General features: G+C 39.1%; 1 protein-coding gene across 1 annotated transcript in view; it reads left to right on the forward strand.

The window, feature by feature from the left end:
* The window catches only part of shisal1b (shisa like 1b), a 39,087-nt gene extending 29,093 nt beyond the window's left edge, over positions 1 to 9,994 (forward strand). The window contains exon 5 of the mRNA XM_006782513.3: positions 5,543 to 9,994. Coding sequence (XP_006782576.2) covers position 5,543 — 1 coding nt within the window. The 3' untranslated portion in view covers positions 5,544 to 9,994. The remainder of the gene's footprint in view (positions 1 to 5,542) is intronic.
* The last annotated feature ends 10,702 nt before the right edge of the window (positions 9,995 to 20,696 follow it).

Consider the following 20,696-nt stretch of genomic DNA (forward strand, 5'->3'; position numbering starts at 1 on the left):
AGTCACGAGCAGTTTCTGGGGCAAGATCAGAATAGCTTTTTGGGGGGAGGGGAAAAGTTTCACACAATGAAACACTTCTGAGAATCCAGATAACGCTTACACTTTTTCCTATATGTGTTAAGTAACCGTTATGGGCGATTCTCTCTGTGTGTATACCGCAGTTGACGTTGCCCACACGGTGCGTCATTAGATGGGTTTTATTTGCGGGGGTATAGATCTTTATCCCCAGAGAGGATGCAGAGTAATGGCTCAGAAAACTGGGTCCACTTAGTTGGACATCTGTTGGCCAAATGTAAACAACCAGAGATCGGGTCAAGTCCCATTACAGGCCCAGCAGCATCTAAAAACAACCCAGACGCACAGCAACTTTGGAATCCAGCACAAATGGTAACCCATGCAGCAAAGCAGGTCCTGATGGCAAGTCAGGTCTTAAAGAGAGAGAGAGGGGGGGGGAGAGAGCGCAGCTTTGCACTCAGCGTGTGGGAATCCTGCTTACCACGTTGCACGTAAGCAGGCTGGTATGTGCTGCTGCAGATCTACTCAGGGTTCAGCGTGGGCGGCCTGAGAAACTGTTATTACTTTTCCTCGGTGGATGCCCTTTATTAAAATCTCATATTCACGTATTCACTTCGGTTTGAATAAAGTACGAAAACGTAACTGTCTCTTTCTTCACCTAACGATGTATGATCCAGGTGAGAGACGAATGATCGGCTTGCCACACCAGGAGTCATGGATTATCATTACAGGGAGGGCACACTGTTTGTTTCCAAGCAGAGTTTACTCACAGGGTAATGTCACACAGTGGAAACAACGGATTTGTGAAAACCACTATTGCAAACTCATTGTTTTTCTACACGCTATTTGTTCAAGTGCTTATCCTAGTGTTGAATAGGATGGGCAGTTATAGTTTGTCCATTAGCTTGATAAAAAACATTTATGTAGGAGCTGTTTGGCTTGGACCTTTATGTGTCTTATATCTACTGGCCTGGGGACGCCTTATCCCTGCAAATGACCTAAACTAATGATTATTAAGAGGAGTTCAAGGAAGTCTTTCTGCACTTAAAAGATTGTGGACTCGCTCAGCTAATGAGAAAAAAATAGAAAAAACTAGAACATCACTGATGCAGCTCATCTGGCACATGATCCGTTGTAATTTACAGGTTATTATAATGTGTGAAATACAGAAAGCAGTGATAAGTTTTCCTACCATTGGCTGGCTGTATTGCACAAACTAATGAGAATTCAAATCCACTGAGAACGACAAATATGACCCTGACCTTGAGGGTGATCATTGTGCATAAGTTTGATTAAATCCTGACTCATAATGTCAGCGATTCTTGTAGATTATTGACAGATGGATGGATGACGGACGTCTTCCCAGTTCATTAGTCCTTCGAGTGGATGAGCTGAAAGTTAAATCATGATTTCAATAAAACATTCTAATATTTGTGTTTAGCTCAAAGAGGAACATATAAATAAGATTCCTAAATGGTCACCTGATTAATCTTTATACACAATGATTAGACCTAATTAAAATAAAATAATAAAAATCCTATAAAAGTAAAATGTATATCTATATACATATAAATGTAATAAAATAATAATAATAATAATTCAATTCAATTCAATTTTATTTATATAGCGCCAAATCACAACAAAAGTCGCCTCAAGGCGCTTCATAGATACAGAGAAAACTGGGAACTCAACAACCTAATAAATACATAACTGACCTATTAAACTATGGTGGCTGTCTTGATGCACGTTGCAACAGTAGCTTTAGTAGTAGCTGTCATCCTTAACTCTGCTGCTCTCACACTGAGAGGAGGGCTCATCCTGCGAGGACGTGAACCCGGAGAAGGTGGTGGTGTTGGAGGCCTCAGAGTGGTTGTGGAATGAGTTAAAACCATCAGGCGATAGAGGTTAAATTATCATAGCTGGCTTAGCAGATGATCACATGGAGCTGTTTAAAACTGAAGGAAGCATTGACAACTCAAAATCATCTCATCTCATCTACTTATAATCTGGGCAGGGAAACATTTTTCTCCATTTCCTTTCTTTATGCTTGGTTAAACTATAAAGATGTGCTACCAGATAGCGGTAATGATTTTCCCATTTAGCACTCAGTATCCAGTTTAAAATCCATTCACATTAACCCTCTCAAGGCAGGCGTTGCAGATTTGCAACAGTTAAAAACTAACAACCTCATTACCCCACGTGCATATTTTATGATTTTTTTTTTACTCAGAAGTACCACTGCAGGACTTGGTTGTGCATTAGCAACAAAAAGTTTAACTTGAGCCTGAGAGGGTTAATGTGTCCTGCATAACATAGATCAAGTAGCTCTTTAGCTCATATGACCAGGATGCGGTAGCACAAAAACTACTGGGAACCCATTAAGATATCACATTGCCACAGAAAAACATTTTGGCGTCACTCATCTTAGCAGGGCTCTCATGTAGCTCTTTAAAAGCACTAAAACCTTCCTGGAAGTTCAGCAGCATTAGAGCCCTGCTTGGTTGTCCACCCGCAGCTATTAGGACATTAAAGCTTTGGCTGGCTTCCCAGTATCTGCACATCCCCCTTTTGCCTGCTTGTCCACCTCCTTGCAATTAGTGGTACTGAGCAGCATCATGACACTAGAAGGCAGATTTAAAAGAAGTTGCAGTGAGAATTTTCTATATCATCACTTATTTTACATTCCTGTGTAGTGTACTCATTTTGACGCTCCCCACTTCATAATTGGAACAAATGTGATCTGCTCCTGTCATTCAGTCTGGCATTTTTTACTGCATATGTTAGATAGATTTAGTTTGCCTTCAGTCAGTGCTGATTAAGACTTACCCAGCAAAAATAAGTGTGCAATCTGGGGAAGGCAAAAAAAAGCAGATTTTTTATTACTTTCTTTTTTGCTCGTGTTTGGTGGTAAAATTAAAAATACATAACTCAACTCTGGTTAATATATGCTGAGCATCAGCGAGAAGTCTTAGATTAAAGCGGGAGAAATGAGGTGTTGAGCAACATCAAATGACACCACTTCACTTGAGCAGAACACGTCACACAGATTCCCCTGGCGGCCGATGAATCACTTGGCACCGACTTAGAGCAGCACCTCATGCCAGCAACCTCCCACTCACTCAAGGCTGGTAGCTTACTGGGCCAGCTGAGCTTAGCCATGGGTAGAGTGGTCTAGGTGAGGTGGCATCTGTCAGCCTATTCAACATATACTTGACTCACCAGCCTTTGTAACACTGCCTCTTACAGTCAGTCACCAGTGACTCAGCGTTATAGCCCAGTCTAGTAAACGCCACCTCCGCCACTCGAGCAGTCTGTCTGTTACATCAGATCGGTCACAGGTAGGCATGCCCGACACCTGCACTTAAACACCTGCTGAGCTGCCTGCACAGGACACTCAGATAGACCCAAAAGGCTAAAACAGAATTTCACATTTTTTCACTTTTTTTTTTCTGTCAGTGTGATCAAAGCCTACCTCTGTCTCCTGAATATTCACATCCATCTTTGAACTCACTGGTTCCCTTTTTCTGAGGTAATAATGTAATTGTACATTATGAAATTATTCCTGGCCTGTCTGTCCACAGAGCAGCATGCCAAGACCTTGTCCAATTAAAGCAACACACTCCATGTGGTGTGAGTTAATTAACATCATAGATGCTACAAAGACAGCCAGACGCACAGACAGTTCTGCTAAAAGGGAAAGAGAAGAAGAGCAGGTTTAGCTCTTTGAAAGTCGTGCAGTGACGTCTGGCACTGCCAAAAGCAAGATGGGGTTGGTGCAACTTTCTGTGTTTATTTTTGTGCTTGTGTTTGTGATCTTTTATTAGACGTGTTTTCACACATTTACTTTGCATTTTCTCTAAAGTGCAGTCAAGTATCCTTCAAGAACCAAAAACACTCTGTGTCACACTGCTGATAAAAGAATATTTCTGTGTCCCTACAAGGATGGAGGGTAAATCACTGCTAAGGTGTGGAAAGTGGAAATTTTTCTTTTCCCATTAATGTGCAGTTGTATTGTTTGGGCAGCAGAAATTATTTTCAGTTGGTGGATGTGATTCATAGAGCTGTGGTGGGAGTCTTAACAAGAATTACAGACTTGTAAAATATTCCTGTGAAGCTGGCTGCTTTTTGAAAAGCAGAGCTGGCCCATTTTATTAGTTTTTGTGTTTTCTGGCCTTGAGCTCATTTTCAAGCCAATATGTTGTTATATAAAGATCAGTGTGGACCATGAAACACAGAGCACACACTGAGGCAATTTTATCCATGAAGCTAAAAGTATTAAGTTTTGAGTCTCTGTTGTCCGGGATCCTGCCAGTTTTTCCCAAACAACTTTTGTGGCTACTCTGGAATTTGATGATACAGACATGTGCACTCTGGGCTATAAATTGGCTTTTTGGAGAGGATAAAGCAACAATATATCCACAAAGTATCAACCATTTTCATTCTGTGGGCTCCAGTTCTATGAGATCTTTAAAATATGTAAGCATGTTTGCTATCCTAAATACCATCTTCTTCACTCACTAGTTTTTCCATTGTTTTAAATCATCTCATGGCGTTCATCAGTGGTTGTCGTGTGAGAGTTACCAAGGATAAAGTCTGGTTGTTACCACGTGACCTGAGTGTGTAAATTTAGTCATGTGATAACAGGTGGATAATAGCTGATATTTAAAATCAGTGCTTTTCTCTGTTTTCTCCTAAAGCCAGGTTTTAGTCCTGAGATGACCTCTGTTTCCCAGACAGTTAGAGTTATGTTCCTCTGGCATTCAGTCAGTGTCTAGCCACTTAACCAATACAATGAAAACTGGAAACCACAGCCAAAGGAAAGCTAGATGTGGTTACATTGTCCAGCACCAACAGCCATTCTGTATGTAACTGCCTTAGATTGTGTTTGGTGGTGTTGTGACTGGCACTGCACTTTCAGGTCTGAAAACTGAAGCCAGCACAGGAGTGTACTGAATCATTTCTAATGGCCAGCAGGGTGCTGGGAAGAAAAAAGGCTGAGAAAATGATCCTACTGCTCTTTTGATTTCATAGAGAGTGTATAAAAGATGGGCACACCTGTCTAGTGTGAAATGCAAAGCCAGTGTGGAAGTGCCTTTAACCTGCATTTTATTGTAAAGGCCAGCAGAGGGCTGGTTTTCAAAATTTGCCCGGTTATGGAGAACTCTATGGAAAAATGCTAACTGAACTCAGTTTACAGCATTGACCAGAAGTTTTAAGTGACTAAAAATACTGTAAATACTGTGATTTAGAATAAAAAGGAGACTAATGCGACATAATCTTTTTGCAGGTATCTCTCGTGTCAGACAAGTCGCTATCTGAAACTGCTAGTATGCAGTTTCCTTCGGGTTCAGATCTCCAAACACACCATGTTGATGATGGCCAAAGGACTTAGCTTGAGGCTTAGCACACAAAAGTTAATATACGGTTGAAAGCTACAGAAAAAAACTAAAAAATGCCTGTAATTCTATATGTTACAAGCTTAAGAATGAACCCTGATACCTTATGTCTTTTTTTCCCCTTCTGGCAGAATGATGCTGTGAGTGGATAAACAGAAGAGTAGCAACACCTGGTTTCCTTACATGGTACAGAGGAGATGCTCCCCAGTCACCCCTCTCTGGACCACAAACACAGCATCACTGGTGGGCTAGCCATACTGTAGTAGCTAGAAGTGACTACTGCCCCCTTTCTAATGAGCACAAAATACCCACAGACTAACAGAATCAGGCGAAACAGCTGAAGAAAGCCTGGAAAGCCACACAGACGAATGTATCGCTGCTTCTACAGAAGGGAGAGATGAATGCATTTATCTGCTTATAGGGTTTAACTGATTCCCTAAAGTATCTGCCAAGGCCTGGAGTACCCCAAACAAATCCAAGATGAACTGGATAAACTGTACTCGCAATTGAGAAAGCTTGTCTATTTAAAGAAAAAAAAGACGAAAAAAAAGCTTATTTCTAGATATAACATGTTTATTAAACTGCTGTGTCACTTTGTGTTCAGTAGCAGTTAGACACAGTTGTGGGTTATCTATTTGGTGATTTATTTATGTGAACTAGTCAGAGAAAATATATGAGTGGCTAACAATCTGATTATGTAATGGCTTAGGTTGATGCTGAGCATCTCACTTAGAGTAGAATGTTTTTGTTACCTACTGAAACCAGAAAAAATGCCTCTGCAGCCACGATGAAAAACAAACATCTTATACAAAATGTTTTTGGTCTCCTTTCTGCAAAACAAGCGATTTCTTGAAACAGTGTCGGAAAAGGACGTAAGGCCATAAAAATAAACTGCTGAAACTTCAAACATGAGGGTTTTCCATCTTCACACAAGCATTAATGAGGATCAGGGATGCCTTCATAACAGCCACAGTCTTTATGCTAATTTACACATATCCGTATCCCTTGGCAAAGAGCCTAAAGACCTGAGTGAAACCCTTACTTATCAAATTACGAGTTTGTGACAGTTTTCTATAATATCACCCACTGACCTATTTGACCTTCCTCGTTATTAGGTCTGCCTGAGATCAGCTTCATTAGCAATATGACGCAAAATAATATCCATTAGTTTCTTTATACAAAGTGCTCCAAATTCCACATTGGTAACAGGCAACTGTAAGTAACTAGCCATAACAGAAAATGTTTCCAAAAGAAATATCAGTAAACCCCTTTCACTGTCAGCAATAATGTACAGAAGCTTAACCAGAGGATCACATGGTATGTAAAAATCAGAGTCAGTTTGGCTTAGTTTGCATTTAATAAGAAGGTGATGTCAGTTAAATGGAGATATAATATTTCTGGATAATGAACTCTTTTTTTTGTCAGCTCTGTAAGAAAAAAGACATGATTATCTCTCACTAAAAGAAGCTCTTGCACACTTTTTACATTAACGCTCAGTGTATTTCATAGCAAAAACTGTCAATTCTTATTTCAAACCGCCACCAGTATGGTATTTATTTATTTAAATCTTTGTTTTATTTATCCCTCAGATCAAAAACAGTTTCTAATTTTTATAGTAGTTTCATTTTAACAGAATCTCAACCAAAAATCCATAAAACAAAGACACATTAAATAAAAGTTATAAATTGATTTGCACCTCATTGAGTGAAATAAGTATTTCATTTGTGCGAAACATGACTTAGTGCTTGCTTTTGCACACATCTCAGGAGGGATTCTGGCCCACTCTTCTTTACAGAAACTATAAATCCTTTAAGGTTTCTTGGCTGCCAGTTTACAACTCTAAGTTTGTTTCCCTCCACAGATTTTCTAGGATTGAGATTGGGAGATTAGCTAGGCCACGACCTTAAGGGGCTTCTTCTTGTTGCCTTGGCAGTACAGTATGTTTTGGGTTACTGGAAGACCCATCCACAGCCTATCTTCTGGCTTTTAAGTGGCCAGTGGACTGTTGTTGTTGCATCCATTGACCTCAGTGTGGTGAAGTCATCCCACACCCTTAGTGGAAAGATGGCTCCAAAGCACAATGTTTCCACCTTTGTGCCTGACTGTGGGGATGGTAATGTTTGGGTCATACTCAGCTTGCATACACAGGGGGTCAAGTTGATGCCAAAGAGCTTGATTTTGGTTTCATCTGACCACAGCACTTTCTCCCAAGCCTTCTCTGAATCATTTAGATGTTCACTGGAAAAGACGGACCTGTACATGTGCCTTCTTGAGCAGGGAGACTTTGCGGGCACTGCGCGCTACCAATGGTGTTTTGGCGATTGTGGTCCCAACTGCCTTCAGACCAATAACAAGCTCCCAGGAAGTTTTGGGCTGATTCACCACCTTTGACATGATTATCCTCACTTCATGAGACAAGATCTTGCATTGAGCTTGAGATGGAGGGACATGTTGTTCCATGCACATCTACAATATTGTCCTTGACATTCTCGGACATCTCTTTGGTCTTACCTATGGTCACGGTGAGGTTGAAATGGAAGAAACTGATTGTGTGGACTTGTGTGCTGGGCACACAGCCAATTTGTGGGATCAAACATTTATTTCACTCAAAGGCATGCAAATATATTTATAACTTTTATGTGATTTGTTTTTTTTCCCTGGATTTTAAATTCAGAAAAAGATGATTTCAGGAAAGGAGAAAATAATTATTTCTGTGAAAATAATTATTTATTGTGGGATTTTGGATTGACAAAAAAGTGAAACAATTATTACACTGCTTTAGAGATGGTTGCAACTAAAGATTTGATTTAATTATTGATGAATCTGCCTGTTGCTTTATCAACAGATGAATGAATCGCTTGGTTTGTGTTTCAGAGAAAAAAGTGGAAAAAAAAAAAGTAAATTTAGCAATCAGTATTTAAGTATCACAGGAAGATGGAAACTGAAGGAAGGAAGATGAAAACTGGGGAATGTTTGTCATTTTTACAAAATTAATCAATAAATCAACTGGCTATTAGAGTAGGAAAAAGTTGACTGTTTTACCTCTTATAGTCTCGGTAAAGTTGTTACCCAAAGTTGCTGAAATCTACTTTCTTGGCTATCCATAAATGCTGTCCTTTGTGTTTGGGGAAAAGCATGCAAAGCAGCTGCAGCGGTGCCAGTTTTTATATGAGTGACAGTGTGTGACGACCAGGTGGACAGAAGGTAGGTACAGTGGGGGGGTTGGTGGATGTAGGGGGGGGTGTGGGTAGGGGGTTGTCTGTTCCAGTCTTGCATCTGGTAGTCTGGCAGCTGCTGAGCTTATACATGGAGCACTTTGCATGTGCGCTGAAAGCTAACAGCACACACTGTTAATCATTAAGAGTTGGCTGACTCAACACAAATACACCAACAGAAACACAAAAAAGCCAGCTATTACACTTTTCTGTTGCCTTCGTGTTTCCATCTCTGTTTCATGAAGTTTAAGTGGAACCTAACAGAACTGTGGTCAAGTGCTGTAAGTGGGGCCTGCTAGCGTCATCCTCAGTTATCAGCAATAATATTCAAATTTGTAGAGTTGTTAGAGCAAGTTAATCCCCATTTCAATAGCTAAAGTTTAGGTGTGTGTGTGTGTGTGTGTGTGTGTGCGCATGTGCACATGCGCACGCGCACATGCGCACACACACACACACGCAGGCTTGTGCCATCGCTTTTAGGAGCAGAGAAGCAGGATGAGTCCAAGTAAAATAATTGGCCTGGAGATCAGCAGTGGTTCAAAATTACACTGTCTTGCCGTCTCCCTCGAGCTGCCTTCCTATTCCCAGAGTGTGAACAGCAGTAGCAAACAGGGCAGGAGAGATTTTTAATTAGTCCCCAACGCTGGATAAGTGGGGGAAAAAAATCAGATACGTTCGAGAACATGTCGCTTTCAGGGCTCTGTGCTGTGTTTTGACCTGTAATAAGGAACAGGACATTTGTTCTTATCACCAATAATGTAATACAGTAGTCGTACCCAGGGAATTTTAAAAAGCTTCATTTTGCCTCTGACAAGCAGTAGCAGGGTCACAAATGGATTCCCTCAAGAGACATATACGAGGAATCTCTCCTCTCTTTTCTTTTCATTTTTAATGTTTTGTGATGTTTTCTGTTTTGTTGAAAACAGTCTTGACTCTGGCCTGATGTGATGTGGTACTGTAAATCGTATCAGCTCGACCCTCTTCCCATGTCAAAAAAAAGTATATATATATTATATATATTATAAATATATATAATATATATATATGAAGTAATATTTACAGTAAAAAGGATGGGAAGAAGGAAGCACATAGCTGTTTCAATCTGTCCAGGTTGTCATGGTAACAGTTGCCTTACAGTTGAATACCCACCTGTACAAAGAAGCTTTGTAGTGGCTGATACCTCACTTTTTGGGTGTGGTGGTGGTGGTGGTGGTGATGATGACGATAATGTGCACCACGTTCTGTCTATGTATTTCCTACTAGATAGAACAAGCAGTACCGTTTTTAGTTCGATTGTTATTGCACTTGTTGACTTTGTATTGTCACGACAGGGAGAAATAAAGTTTTATCTTTTCCAGTGTGTTTAAATGCCTTTGTGTCAAGTGCTCTTTTGGGGAGGGGGGAATGAATGCGTAATCCTAACCCTTAGGCTAAAGCCAACCCTGAGAGGAAAAACAACACTTTGAGTCTCAAAACTGCCTTCAAACTCATGGGGACAGGCATTTTCTCCCCATAAGTATAGTAGCATTCCAGTTTTTGGTCCTCACAAAGATGTATAAACATGAACACACACACACACACCAACAGAGGCCATTTCATTAGGTACACCTCGCTAAAAAAAAAAAAAAAAAAAAGGCCTACCTTTTGTCTTTTGATCTACCTGGAAAATAATCCTCATATTGGATACTGGTCCATGTTGACATAGTCTGTCATGATGTGAGATCCATGATGGGAATCTCCTGCTCTATCACATCCCAAAGGTCTTCTGATAGCCTGAGAGATCATGACTGTAGAGGATGATTGAACTCATTGTCATGTTCGAGAAGAGTGAGATGACTAGAACTTTGGGACATGGTGCATTATCCTTTCCATAAAAAGACGGGTGCACTTAGTTCATAAAGCAATGGACATGATCAGCAGCAATAATCAGGTAGGCTGTGGTGTTTAAATGATGCTCAGTTGATACTAAGCTATCCCCTACAGCAGCGGTGCCCAACCTTTTTTGCGCCACGGACTGGTTTATGCCCGACAATATTTTCATGGACCGGCCTTTAAGGTGTCGCGGATAAATACAACAAAAAAACACTAGTACCGGTACCGAAAAAAAAAAGTATTCATAACACATGTGAAAAGACCAGGGAAAACCGAGTAAACGATAAAAACGATAACAAAATAACGCTGAAAACGATAAAAACCCTGAAAACTATACATTTCACACCTGAGCCTCAACTCTCGCGGCCCGTTACCAAACGACTCACGGACCGGTACCGGTCCGAGGCCCGGGGGTTGGGGTCCGCTGCCCTACACCATACAACCACCACCAGTCTGAAGCATTGACGCAAGGTATGATTGATCCATGTTTTCATGTTCCTCACACCAAATTCTGACGATACCACCTGGAAGTCTTTGTCTTTTGGGGGGTTTTGTTGTTCTTTTGGGTTTTTTGGCTCAGTGGGTTAATCCATACAAAGTTTTGAGAAGCACTGCGGGAACGGGAGCTCCTATGTAAGCCTGAAGAAAAGGCTATCAGAAATTTTGTCTGAATATGTCAATAGAAATGCTGTGGAGTTTGTGTTTCTTTTTAAATTCATTTAACCTTCTCTTAGTCACTAGATAATTTGTTTTAATTTCCCTATCTTCTGGACTCACATTTAATAATTTATACATTTTCTATTTTTCCTCACCACATTTCAATTTTCTGGCAACCCTGCCTTCTGCCAGCTGCACTGACAACTGTTGTTAGCATACTTTATTCAAGCTGGCTAGATAGTTAATTATGATTAGCTCCATCATCCACACACTGAAATGAAAATGAAAGAATAGAAAAAAAGAGGAGAGGTTTTATATATGCATTAGCTAATAATTTAGACTTACACAAGCTAATGGATTGGAAAATGTTGTGACTAGACAAAGTCTGGGGAACAAACAAAAAAAATTCTGTCTCTTAAAAAAGGTGATTGGAGGGTTTTTTTTGTTTCACTGATAACCTTTTACCATCTTTTTCAACTTTTGGGTTTCATAATCTTAGGATGAACTTTTTTTTTAACAGCCAGTCAATAAACTATGACATGATGCATTCAGCCTTAAGGCAGTGACCTTTTCAAGCTGCCGGAGTCGCATCCACACCTGGTTGACGGGGAAACATCATTAAAGGAATGAGCTGACAGTGAAAAACTAAGGCAAAGACCGGCAGAAAAAGACAATGTCAGGGCTCAGCACCCCGCTTCAAATCAGACACCTGCTGCTCCTTGCCTTTAACAAAGACCCCAGCAACCAGGAAGTTTGTTATCACATTGTCAAGGTCCCTTTGAGCTCTCCTAATAAGGTCTGACTTGTACTTCTGTACCAACTCTCATGCACCTCTGCCAGTCATCCTGCAACATTCAGCTCTTGAGACCATTTCATACTGTCACCTTTTCTTCACTCGATCCATCTATGTCCTCTGCCTGCCTGTATGCCAGTAACCAACAATCTTCCCATCTGCACATATTAAACCAATTGCTAGCATCCATCACCATTTAAAAGCCATTGTCTGGATTTCCACATCCTGCTGTTATTGAGGAGCCCGAGATACATCCTGCCAACATTTATCTATTAAAACTCCATTAGATCTGCACTCTCCAATGCCCTATCTGCTCACACCGGATCTTCTGTAATGCTGCCCCATATTAGGATCCATCTGTAGCAGATATTAATGTGAGTATTAATGGTATCCTAGCTTTCATGAGCACTCATGTTATACTAGAAATGGAACCAAACTACTGTAACAGAGGACCTTACAGCAACAGAATGAAGTATGAGTTGGATTTATTTGTGTATAGTACGATTCTGTAATTGTTTTAAATTAAAGCAATAAATGAAAACCAATTACATTTTCTCCCTTTATTGAATATCATTGTTTAGTCAAATAAGATACAAATAAAAATATTCATATTGTTATGAGGTGATATTAACTTCTTTTTTTCACAGAATATGATGTTGAAATGATCGTGCTTTTTGTAGAAGTGATGCTTAGGAATGTTCACCTGGTTTACTGAGCAGAAGAACTATGTTATGTTTAGAAGTAAGGCAGCGCGCACAGGCATACAGAATCTGGTCACATTTCAAAATAAGAGACCCAGTGCAGGCTAAATGTTACATCTTTGAAATGCTACCGCTGTGATTTGAAGGTCTGCAAAGGACAAGCCAACCCCTAGCTGGAAAATGAAATGTCACAGACATGCACTGGTGTACATCCATCCATCTCTAAAAGCTCATCTTTTCAGATTTTTGGTGAATCTACTGTACAATGTTTCCTCAGAGTTAGATTCTGACCGATAGCCATGACGTATAAAGAGAGAGCCATTTAATCGAGATATCCTAGAAGAATTCATTCATCAAAACAATTTTGCTGGACTAACAGTCAAAAGTTTGATTGAGACTAAATTGTAACTATGGAGTAACGAGGCTAATCCCTTTTGACTAACACAAACTCAGTCTTCTGCATTAGTAGCAGTCATGTTCAGATTTTTATTTGCTTTTAAAGGTTTTTTTTTTAATTATTTTGACAGCCTGTGGTTTTTATGTTATTTTGTTATGTTTTAAATGATGTCACTAAATGAGATCTCACCCAGTGACCCTGCACAGAACATGTTCATTATGTTAACAAATACACATCTATTTGGATTACCTCACCACTCTTGGAAGGCATACAGCAATGTTAACATAGCTATGAAATCAGAAGTGACAGTAATTAAGTGAATCCACCCAAAACTGACATGGCTAAACCTAAATACCAGTACCAACAAGATCTGCAGCAGCAATGTAAGACACTTGATGATGTCAATAGCGGTACACATTGATAGTAAGAGCGATGATACTGTGAAATTGATGCTCTGCTGTAAAGATGTACTGATATGTTGCTATAAAGGAAATATGAAATAAAAATGTGACAATCTGTGACAAAAACCTTGCCCAGATCTCCGTGAATCCAATTTTACACTCATACAATTGTGCAAATAACCTGTATCCAGCCATTCATACATCACAAAAGCAACAACAAAACCTACTGCAATGATTCACTGCCAGTGAGCCCTGAAAACAAAAGCAAGTGTGCAGAGGATCCAATACTCAAATCCAAGCGCTGGAATTTGAGCACTATAAAAATTAACAGCATGAATTAAAGTGCAACAGCCAAACATCAACCATTAAAAAAACATACTGTCACAGTCAGCCTTCACTTCAAGAACTTGATTTACAATTAATATCATATGGTACCACAGATGGTGGAGCAGCAATAAAGAAAAAAAAAAAACACAAAAAAGAGAAAGTCACTAGGCACCAAAAATACATCAAATAGATCTGACAGAAAAATAAAAAAGTCTCCTAGTTTATTGATAATCCCAAGCACAGAAACTAAACAGTGCCAACACATAGTTTATCTACGCACACAAGAGACATCTTGCCTTTGTGAATAAAGCAACAAATCAAAAGAAATGGTAAGAAATAGCTATTTAAAAGAAATAACAAAATAAAAAAAGACAATGACATTCGAAGGAACAAGTATTGGATAGCAGCTTTGAGCACCTTTGAGGTTATTAACATAAATGTGTAATCAGCCAACTGCAGCTTTGAAACTCAGTGTAGCCATGGTGAACAGAATAGGGCAGAATGGGGATTTAATAGGTTATTGTTGTTGTTGATAAATGAGACGGTCTGGGCGTTTAGAAAATGCTGATCTGCTGGGATTTTCCCACTGAGGAGAATGGTCAGGAAATGTAAATTATCTAATGAGGGGCAGTACCACGGACAAAAATACCTTGCCGATGCCGGAGTTCAGAGGAGAATGTCCAGACTGCTTTGAGATAACAGGGAAATTTCAGTACCACAGTAACAAAAATAACTACTCAAAACAATGCAAAGTATGCAGGAGTGCTTGGAAAACACAGCGTCTCAAACCTTGAAGCAGATGGGCTACAGCAGAAGAAGACCATGCTGAGTCCACTCCCATCAGACAAGAACAGGAAACGGTTGCAGTTTGCACAGGCTCACCAGAATTGGACAATAGAATTGCAAAAATGGTGCCTTGTCTGATGAGTCCCGATTTGTCCTGTGACATTTGAAGTCTGACCATCTGACCATCATTTAAACACCATAATGTACCCAGGTTTTGTTGCTGACCATGTCCATCCCTTTATGACCAGAGTGGACCCAGCTTTAAAAGTCACAAAGGTTAAACGATCTCAAACTGCTTTCTTGAGCATGACAGTGATTTCACTGTAAATGGCCTCCACAGTCACAATATCTCAATCTAACAGAGGACACTTAACAGGAGTTTCATTTTAGTCAGTTGTGAAGGCAGATGGCAGCGGCCCAATCTGGTACCCACTAAGTGAATGGATTTGCAGGGAATTTTATTTGATTAACTCTAAGCTATATTATGAATACCTAAACATTAATTTCCAATGCATTTTGGATTTTATACCGAGCCTGCTGACTAGCCGACTGATGGTTGAGATGAGGACATACCTGTAAAGAAGTCACATTTTATCTTACAGGTTCAAAATAAGCATACTTGCTATATAGTCTATTACTTTTGGTAAAGTTTGCTTTAATTATGCAAATTATGTGATATGAAAAAAGAAGAAATGAAAAGTTTTAAGGATTTGATTTTCACTACTAGTTCTTTTCCCTGTAGATTTTCTGTGATGTCTTGTGTGTCTCTCTGTCCCTCAGTGACCTCCCACTTGAAAAGATATCCGTGTTTGGTATTAGCTGCTAAATCCCCGGCTCACTATAAATAATGAGGACAGGTCAGATTCAGAGGACAAGTTTACCCCAAGAGAATCAGTGGTTTTGGAGCATAAAAAATGAGGGTAAGCAAAACTTTATTTAAATCAGTTTTCATTATACAGTCACAGGCACCAAATAGGAAGTGTAGATATTCAGTCCAATTTACTTTCAGCAAAACAAGAAGATCACTCTTGGGAGAAAATAATGTGTTCTGCTTTTTTGGGGGAAAATTCAAGTTGCCACCAATTTTAATAGAGCAGCCCGCTGTGAGGATGGCCTGAATTTTATGAAATATTTGAAGATGAGAAACAGGGACAACACTTTGCTTTTGCAATAACTTTTAAAAAACATGTTATAAAATGCATAAAACCTGATCATAAACTAACACCTTTTTTTTAGTAAGTGGATGATTGCATTACTCATTTTAAAAAGACATGCACTTAGAAAACCACAGGGGATATTGTTTTTATTGAAACTACCGAACAGTAATTTCCTCCTGTAATTTTCACGCACACCTCTTCAGCTGCCTCCAGCTCTACAATGATTGTTTTTAAAATGTATTCATCCTTAAAAGATTCTTGACTGTAGTGGCACACATGTAGTGCTTGTTATCTTATAACAGTGTTGAAGATTGTGTATGTGTGGAGAAACTGAAATCGCGGGACGTAGAAGATGTTTTAACTGGCACTCAGAAGAGTCCTGTGACTTAGTGTGAAGCTGGACTCTCAGCAGTTCAACCAAAACAACATAAGAGCTGGCCTTAGACCTCTCTCCAATTTAAGCTGCTCCAGCTCTACATCACTTGAAATTACTCTGGAAACAAAGGCTGACAGCTAAAGGGTTCTTTTGTTCCTCTGCTCGCCTCTCGCTGACACTCAACCTTGATTCACGTCGGACAGTTTGGCTGCTTGAGTTCAGTTTTAAAGTAGATCTTTGATAACAGTCTTGCTATCATCTTTCAGTTTAACAAAACCTTTAAATGCGACCCGGCTTTTATTTTTGACAGTAGTCTGCCACAAATGAAAAGCCTGTTTTTGTCTAACCTGCTGCGAGAAATAGGACAACAGATTTTTAATTACAACTATTATCGCACTGACTACATGCTGTACATGCCCTGCCTGGGTAAAAGTTTGTTTGTACTGTAAAATATCAGTACTAAATTAAATATTTTCAGCACGATAAAGAGGTTAAATTAACATAAAAAAGGTATCTTTCTTTCTTTGTTAAGATATATGCTCTTAGCACACAGGTGTCAGTAGCCAACAATGCTATTTATGCCCTGGTGGGGACACATTTCTAAAAAGCCTTTATGGCCAACATTATGAAAAGGTCTCTTTTAACCCATTGTCATAATTTGAGGCCTAAAGGCATGCAGGGTAATCTGTAATTATAAATGGTCCATACGTGTGCATGTGAGAGTGTGGTTTTTTCTGTGTGGTAGCGCTGTGGGACCTGTTCATGGTGTACAGGCCTCTAACCCGTCGGCTGGGATGGGCTCCAGCCACTGAAATAAACAGGAAAAGGATGGAGGGATGGATGAGCAGAGGTTTATCTTGTACTTTTCCCTTTATTATTATATAATTAATATCACAGTGATGGCCTGCCCTAAAGTTTAGTTGTTCTTTATTATCACACGCCCCCTTGTGTTTTCACTCCGTGTTTCTTTGCTTGTATCTCTGCATTTTTTTTTTTGTTTTTTTGGTGTTCTGTGTTTGCTAGTTTATTTTTGTCACCTTTGTTGTACTTTTGTATACATACACAAAGATATATAAATACTGTATATGCATACACACTCTACTCTCCACAGTATTAAAATATGCGATGCCGACATACCTTTTTTCTTATTGTCAGCTCTGACAAGTTGTCTCCATTCCTTTTATATAACATATGACTCTCAGAATATCAGAATATGTATTTTGAGTTCATAACAAACTCCTTGTTTTAAGAAGAAAATGCTCAGGCATTGTTTGACTGTTTATTTCTATCATCATGTGTTTTAGCCTATTAAAGAAATACCATATGGCCACATTAACAAGGTTGCAATCTTGGGAGTCTCAAATGTCTTTATTTTTGAGCCATACACACCTCTCCAGAAAGCTGTCGCCTCTTCCTTAGCCAACATAAACATACATAAATATATGTAACAACAGGAGAATAACAACCATCATATTTTTTTTTTCTGAAAAAACTGATTCTGCTTTGTTGGCTCTGTTCCCCTATTCATGCAGGGAGAGATGCATCTGTTCAATGTGACAAGGGAGGCAGATATTACTCATGTTTCCTGTCAACATTTTGGATGGACCGCGACAACTATTCGTCTCCAGGGTTTCTAGGCATGGAGATGGCATTTGTTTTCTTCACGATCAGTTTATTAGAAATCTTCCGCTGTGGTGACTCCAGGCAGTAATATGTCTCAGTAGTTTAAAAAACAGCATTAAATGATTTCTACAATATTCTTACCCCTCACCTAACTCAGGGGGTATAAATTATGTATTTCTATTTCCCATTATACAGAACCTTTGTTTTTATGGAGGCAATGCCATTGATGCGCTGTCCTAATGGAAGAAAAAGGCCCTGTTGTTGGATCAGAACAGGTTTAATCCCCTTGACGTTGATCCTAGAATTTAACCTTGTTTGTTCGGATGGATTAGAAACTGGTGTCAGACTAAGCTGTGGCCTTTCGCTGATATGCATACAGTGGCTAAAACATATTAATCCTCTCCGACTTTCACTCAGGTTGTTTGTGTCACAACAATCATCACAATAGCCTGGTAAAGAAACCAAAAAGGGCAAACAAGCTCAAAAAGTGACTTTTTAAAACAGACCTAGTATTTCCAAATCCATACTTGTATTCTCGGACTCTACATGAGTATTTTTGCATGATTCAAACTTTAAAATAATCTTTATCTTATACTTTTGTCCGGCTGTTCAGTTTAGCCTCTGTCTGAAGCAAGCCCTCTCTCTTCAAGCTGATTGGATGTTCTTTGTAAAAGAACTGCTGTATTAATTAGTTACTTACATATACAAATCTCATTAGATGGCAATGTTTCTTCTAAAAGCATCTGCCACTGTGGACTGAAAAGTAATGCAATGCACTGCAGACCTGTTTAATATGCAGCTGTTGTATGACTCATGTAAGAATTAAAGGCTCGCCAGTTCCTACGGGTAAAAACAAGAATGGGGAACAAGAAAAGTTAGAACCGTTTAGAGTAAACGAGAACTGAGTAGTTTTGTAATAACTACTCTACTTACTCTACTACTTACAGTGTCAGTACCAGGAAACAATACTATAGTTCAGAGAAAACATATTTTCACTATTTCGTGTTCTGTTCACAACCAAGAAAAATATAAGATCAACTTGAATCGGTGACCGCATCACAGAAAGAGGACACAGCAGAAAGAGGACACAGCATCACAGTTTCAGTTTACCAGCAAGAGTTGTTTCATTGACACAGAAAATTAAATAAATATAAAAAGCTGGAAATCTGACAAAAAAGAAACAAAAAGAAAGAAAGAAAGTCAGTCTGGGCCAGGCAGGCAATGTCCCGTAGGAATCAGAACTTCATTGAACTAATGAGGCAAGAAAATTAAACCAACAAACAAAGCAGTGAAAAAAACAGACCAAAAAGGAAAATAAATAAATAAATCCTCATAAAGAAGCCGGGGACTGGAAAACTACTCAGTCCATGAGAGAGAGACACTTTCTTTCTCCCAGTAATCATATATATGGTTACTGGGAGAAAGAGAGTGTTTCATAATATATATTATAACATAATATATATTATGTCACCCTGCGTATCTAAGAAAGAGAGAGGAAATGATTAAGGGGGGAGGAAAATGCTAAAGTAAATACTGTATGTAACACTATGATTCACAGTTAGAAAATGCTAACTACTCTGAAGCAGTACATGAATGTAATAAACATTTTTGGGGGAGAGGGGTTACTGAAAAATAAAAATAAAAAGATACTCATCAATACCAGGATGCATCTATTTAGTTTGTGTTACTCAGAATGGGTACGCACCTTCAAATAATGAGAAACTTGTCAATCATTTATGCAGTGCAGCAATGTACTGAAATAACAATGTTATGCCAGTGGGCGCTGTTCTTTATAGTGCAATACAATGAAATCAAATGATTAATCCCCCCCACCCACCACCACCACCACCACCACCCCATTTGCAGCTATGAGAGCTGTAAAGTTTTAAGCTTGACACAGCAGGAAACTGCCACAGTTTAGACAGCATCCTAATTGTGATGTTAATGTTCTTCCCCATATATCCAGGAGCTGATTTGTTATTTTGCTAACAGGGGAAGCCCACCAACCCCAATCCTATCAGCAAGCCAACATATGTGGATGGCAGGATGACAAGTTGGATGCATCCAACTAAAAGTCCTACTGGTAATAGTACAGTGCATGTAATATTCTAGGAACTGTAAGTACTTTATTGTTACCTTCTTACCTAATACTGTGTTGCATTCATGCAACTAAAACCTCATAACAAGACACTAAATGGAATACTTAAAAATAGTGTTTATAGTTCATATTATATATACTTATAATATCAGAATAAACCAGGGGGTCATCTTCACATAAGGGGAGCATGCTGACAATGATATCTGAGCCATATCTGTTATATTGCTACTTAGGATACACTCTATACTTTATACTGATTAAATAAGCTCTTAGTTTATGTATATTTCCATGGTTCATTGTACATCATTTAAAGCCTCATATTGGGAACATTTACATAAGCAAAAACAGCCCATTCACCACCTTTCAGTCAGGAAATTCGATTCAAGGTTGGAGCCATTTATCAAAACAATAACAGACGTGTTGGTTTTGTAGTTTTTACTGATGCAATGCTCCAACTTACTATAACTACACTTGATTAGAAAATCCCTGAGCTTCAGATTCCTCCTGCTGACAACAACACAACATTTAGTGAACATATATTTTAATAAACGTCCAGATACTAATTTGTTACAAGTTACACACAGAGGATGATGTGAAAGTGTTGCAGGTTAAAATTGGCAAGCAGACAGTAATGAAGCATCAAGGACGAAGAGTTTCTTTATCTTGCTGTAAGTCATATTGAATGCCACTTCACAGCAGGATGCAGATATCTACAATATGTAAGTCGACAATAGTGGACAAGGCAGGATATTTGCAAGGCTTCCCCAGTTTGTATAAATTTACCTTGGGAATCATTAAAATGAACAAACTTAGAAAAAACAATACAAATTGAATGAACCCTAAGTTTATTCCTCTCGTGAATGAATATGCAGTCTATTTTTT

The sequence above is a fragment of the Neolamprologus brichardi genome, chromosome 7, assembly GCF_056152115.1.
Source record: "Neolamprologus brichardi isolate AB-2024 chromosome 7, ASM5615211v1, whole genome shotgun sequence".
Lineage (NCBI taxonomy): Eukaryota > Metazoa > Chordata > Actinopteri > Cichliformes > Cichlidae > Neolamprologus > Neolamprologus brichardi.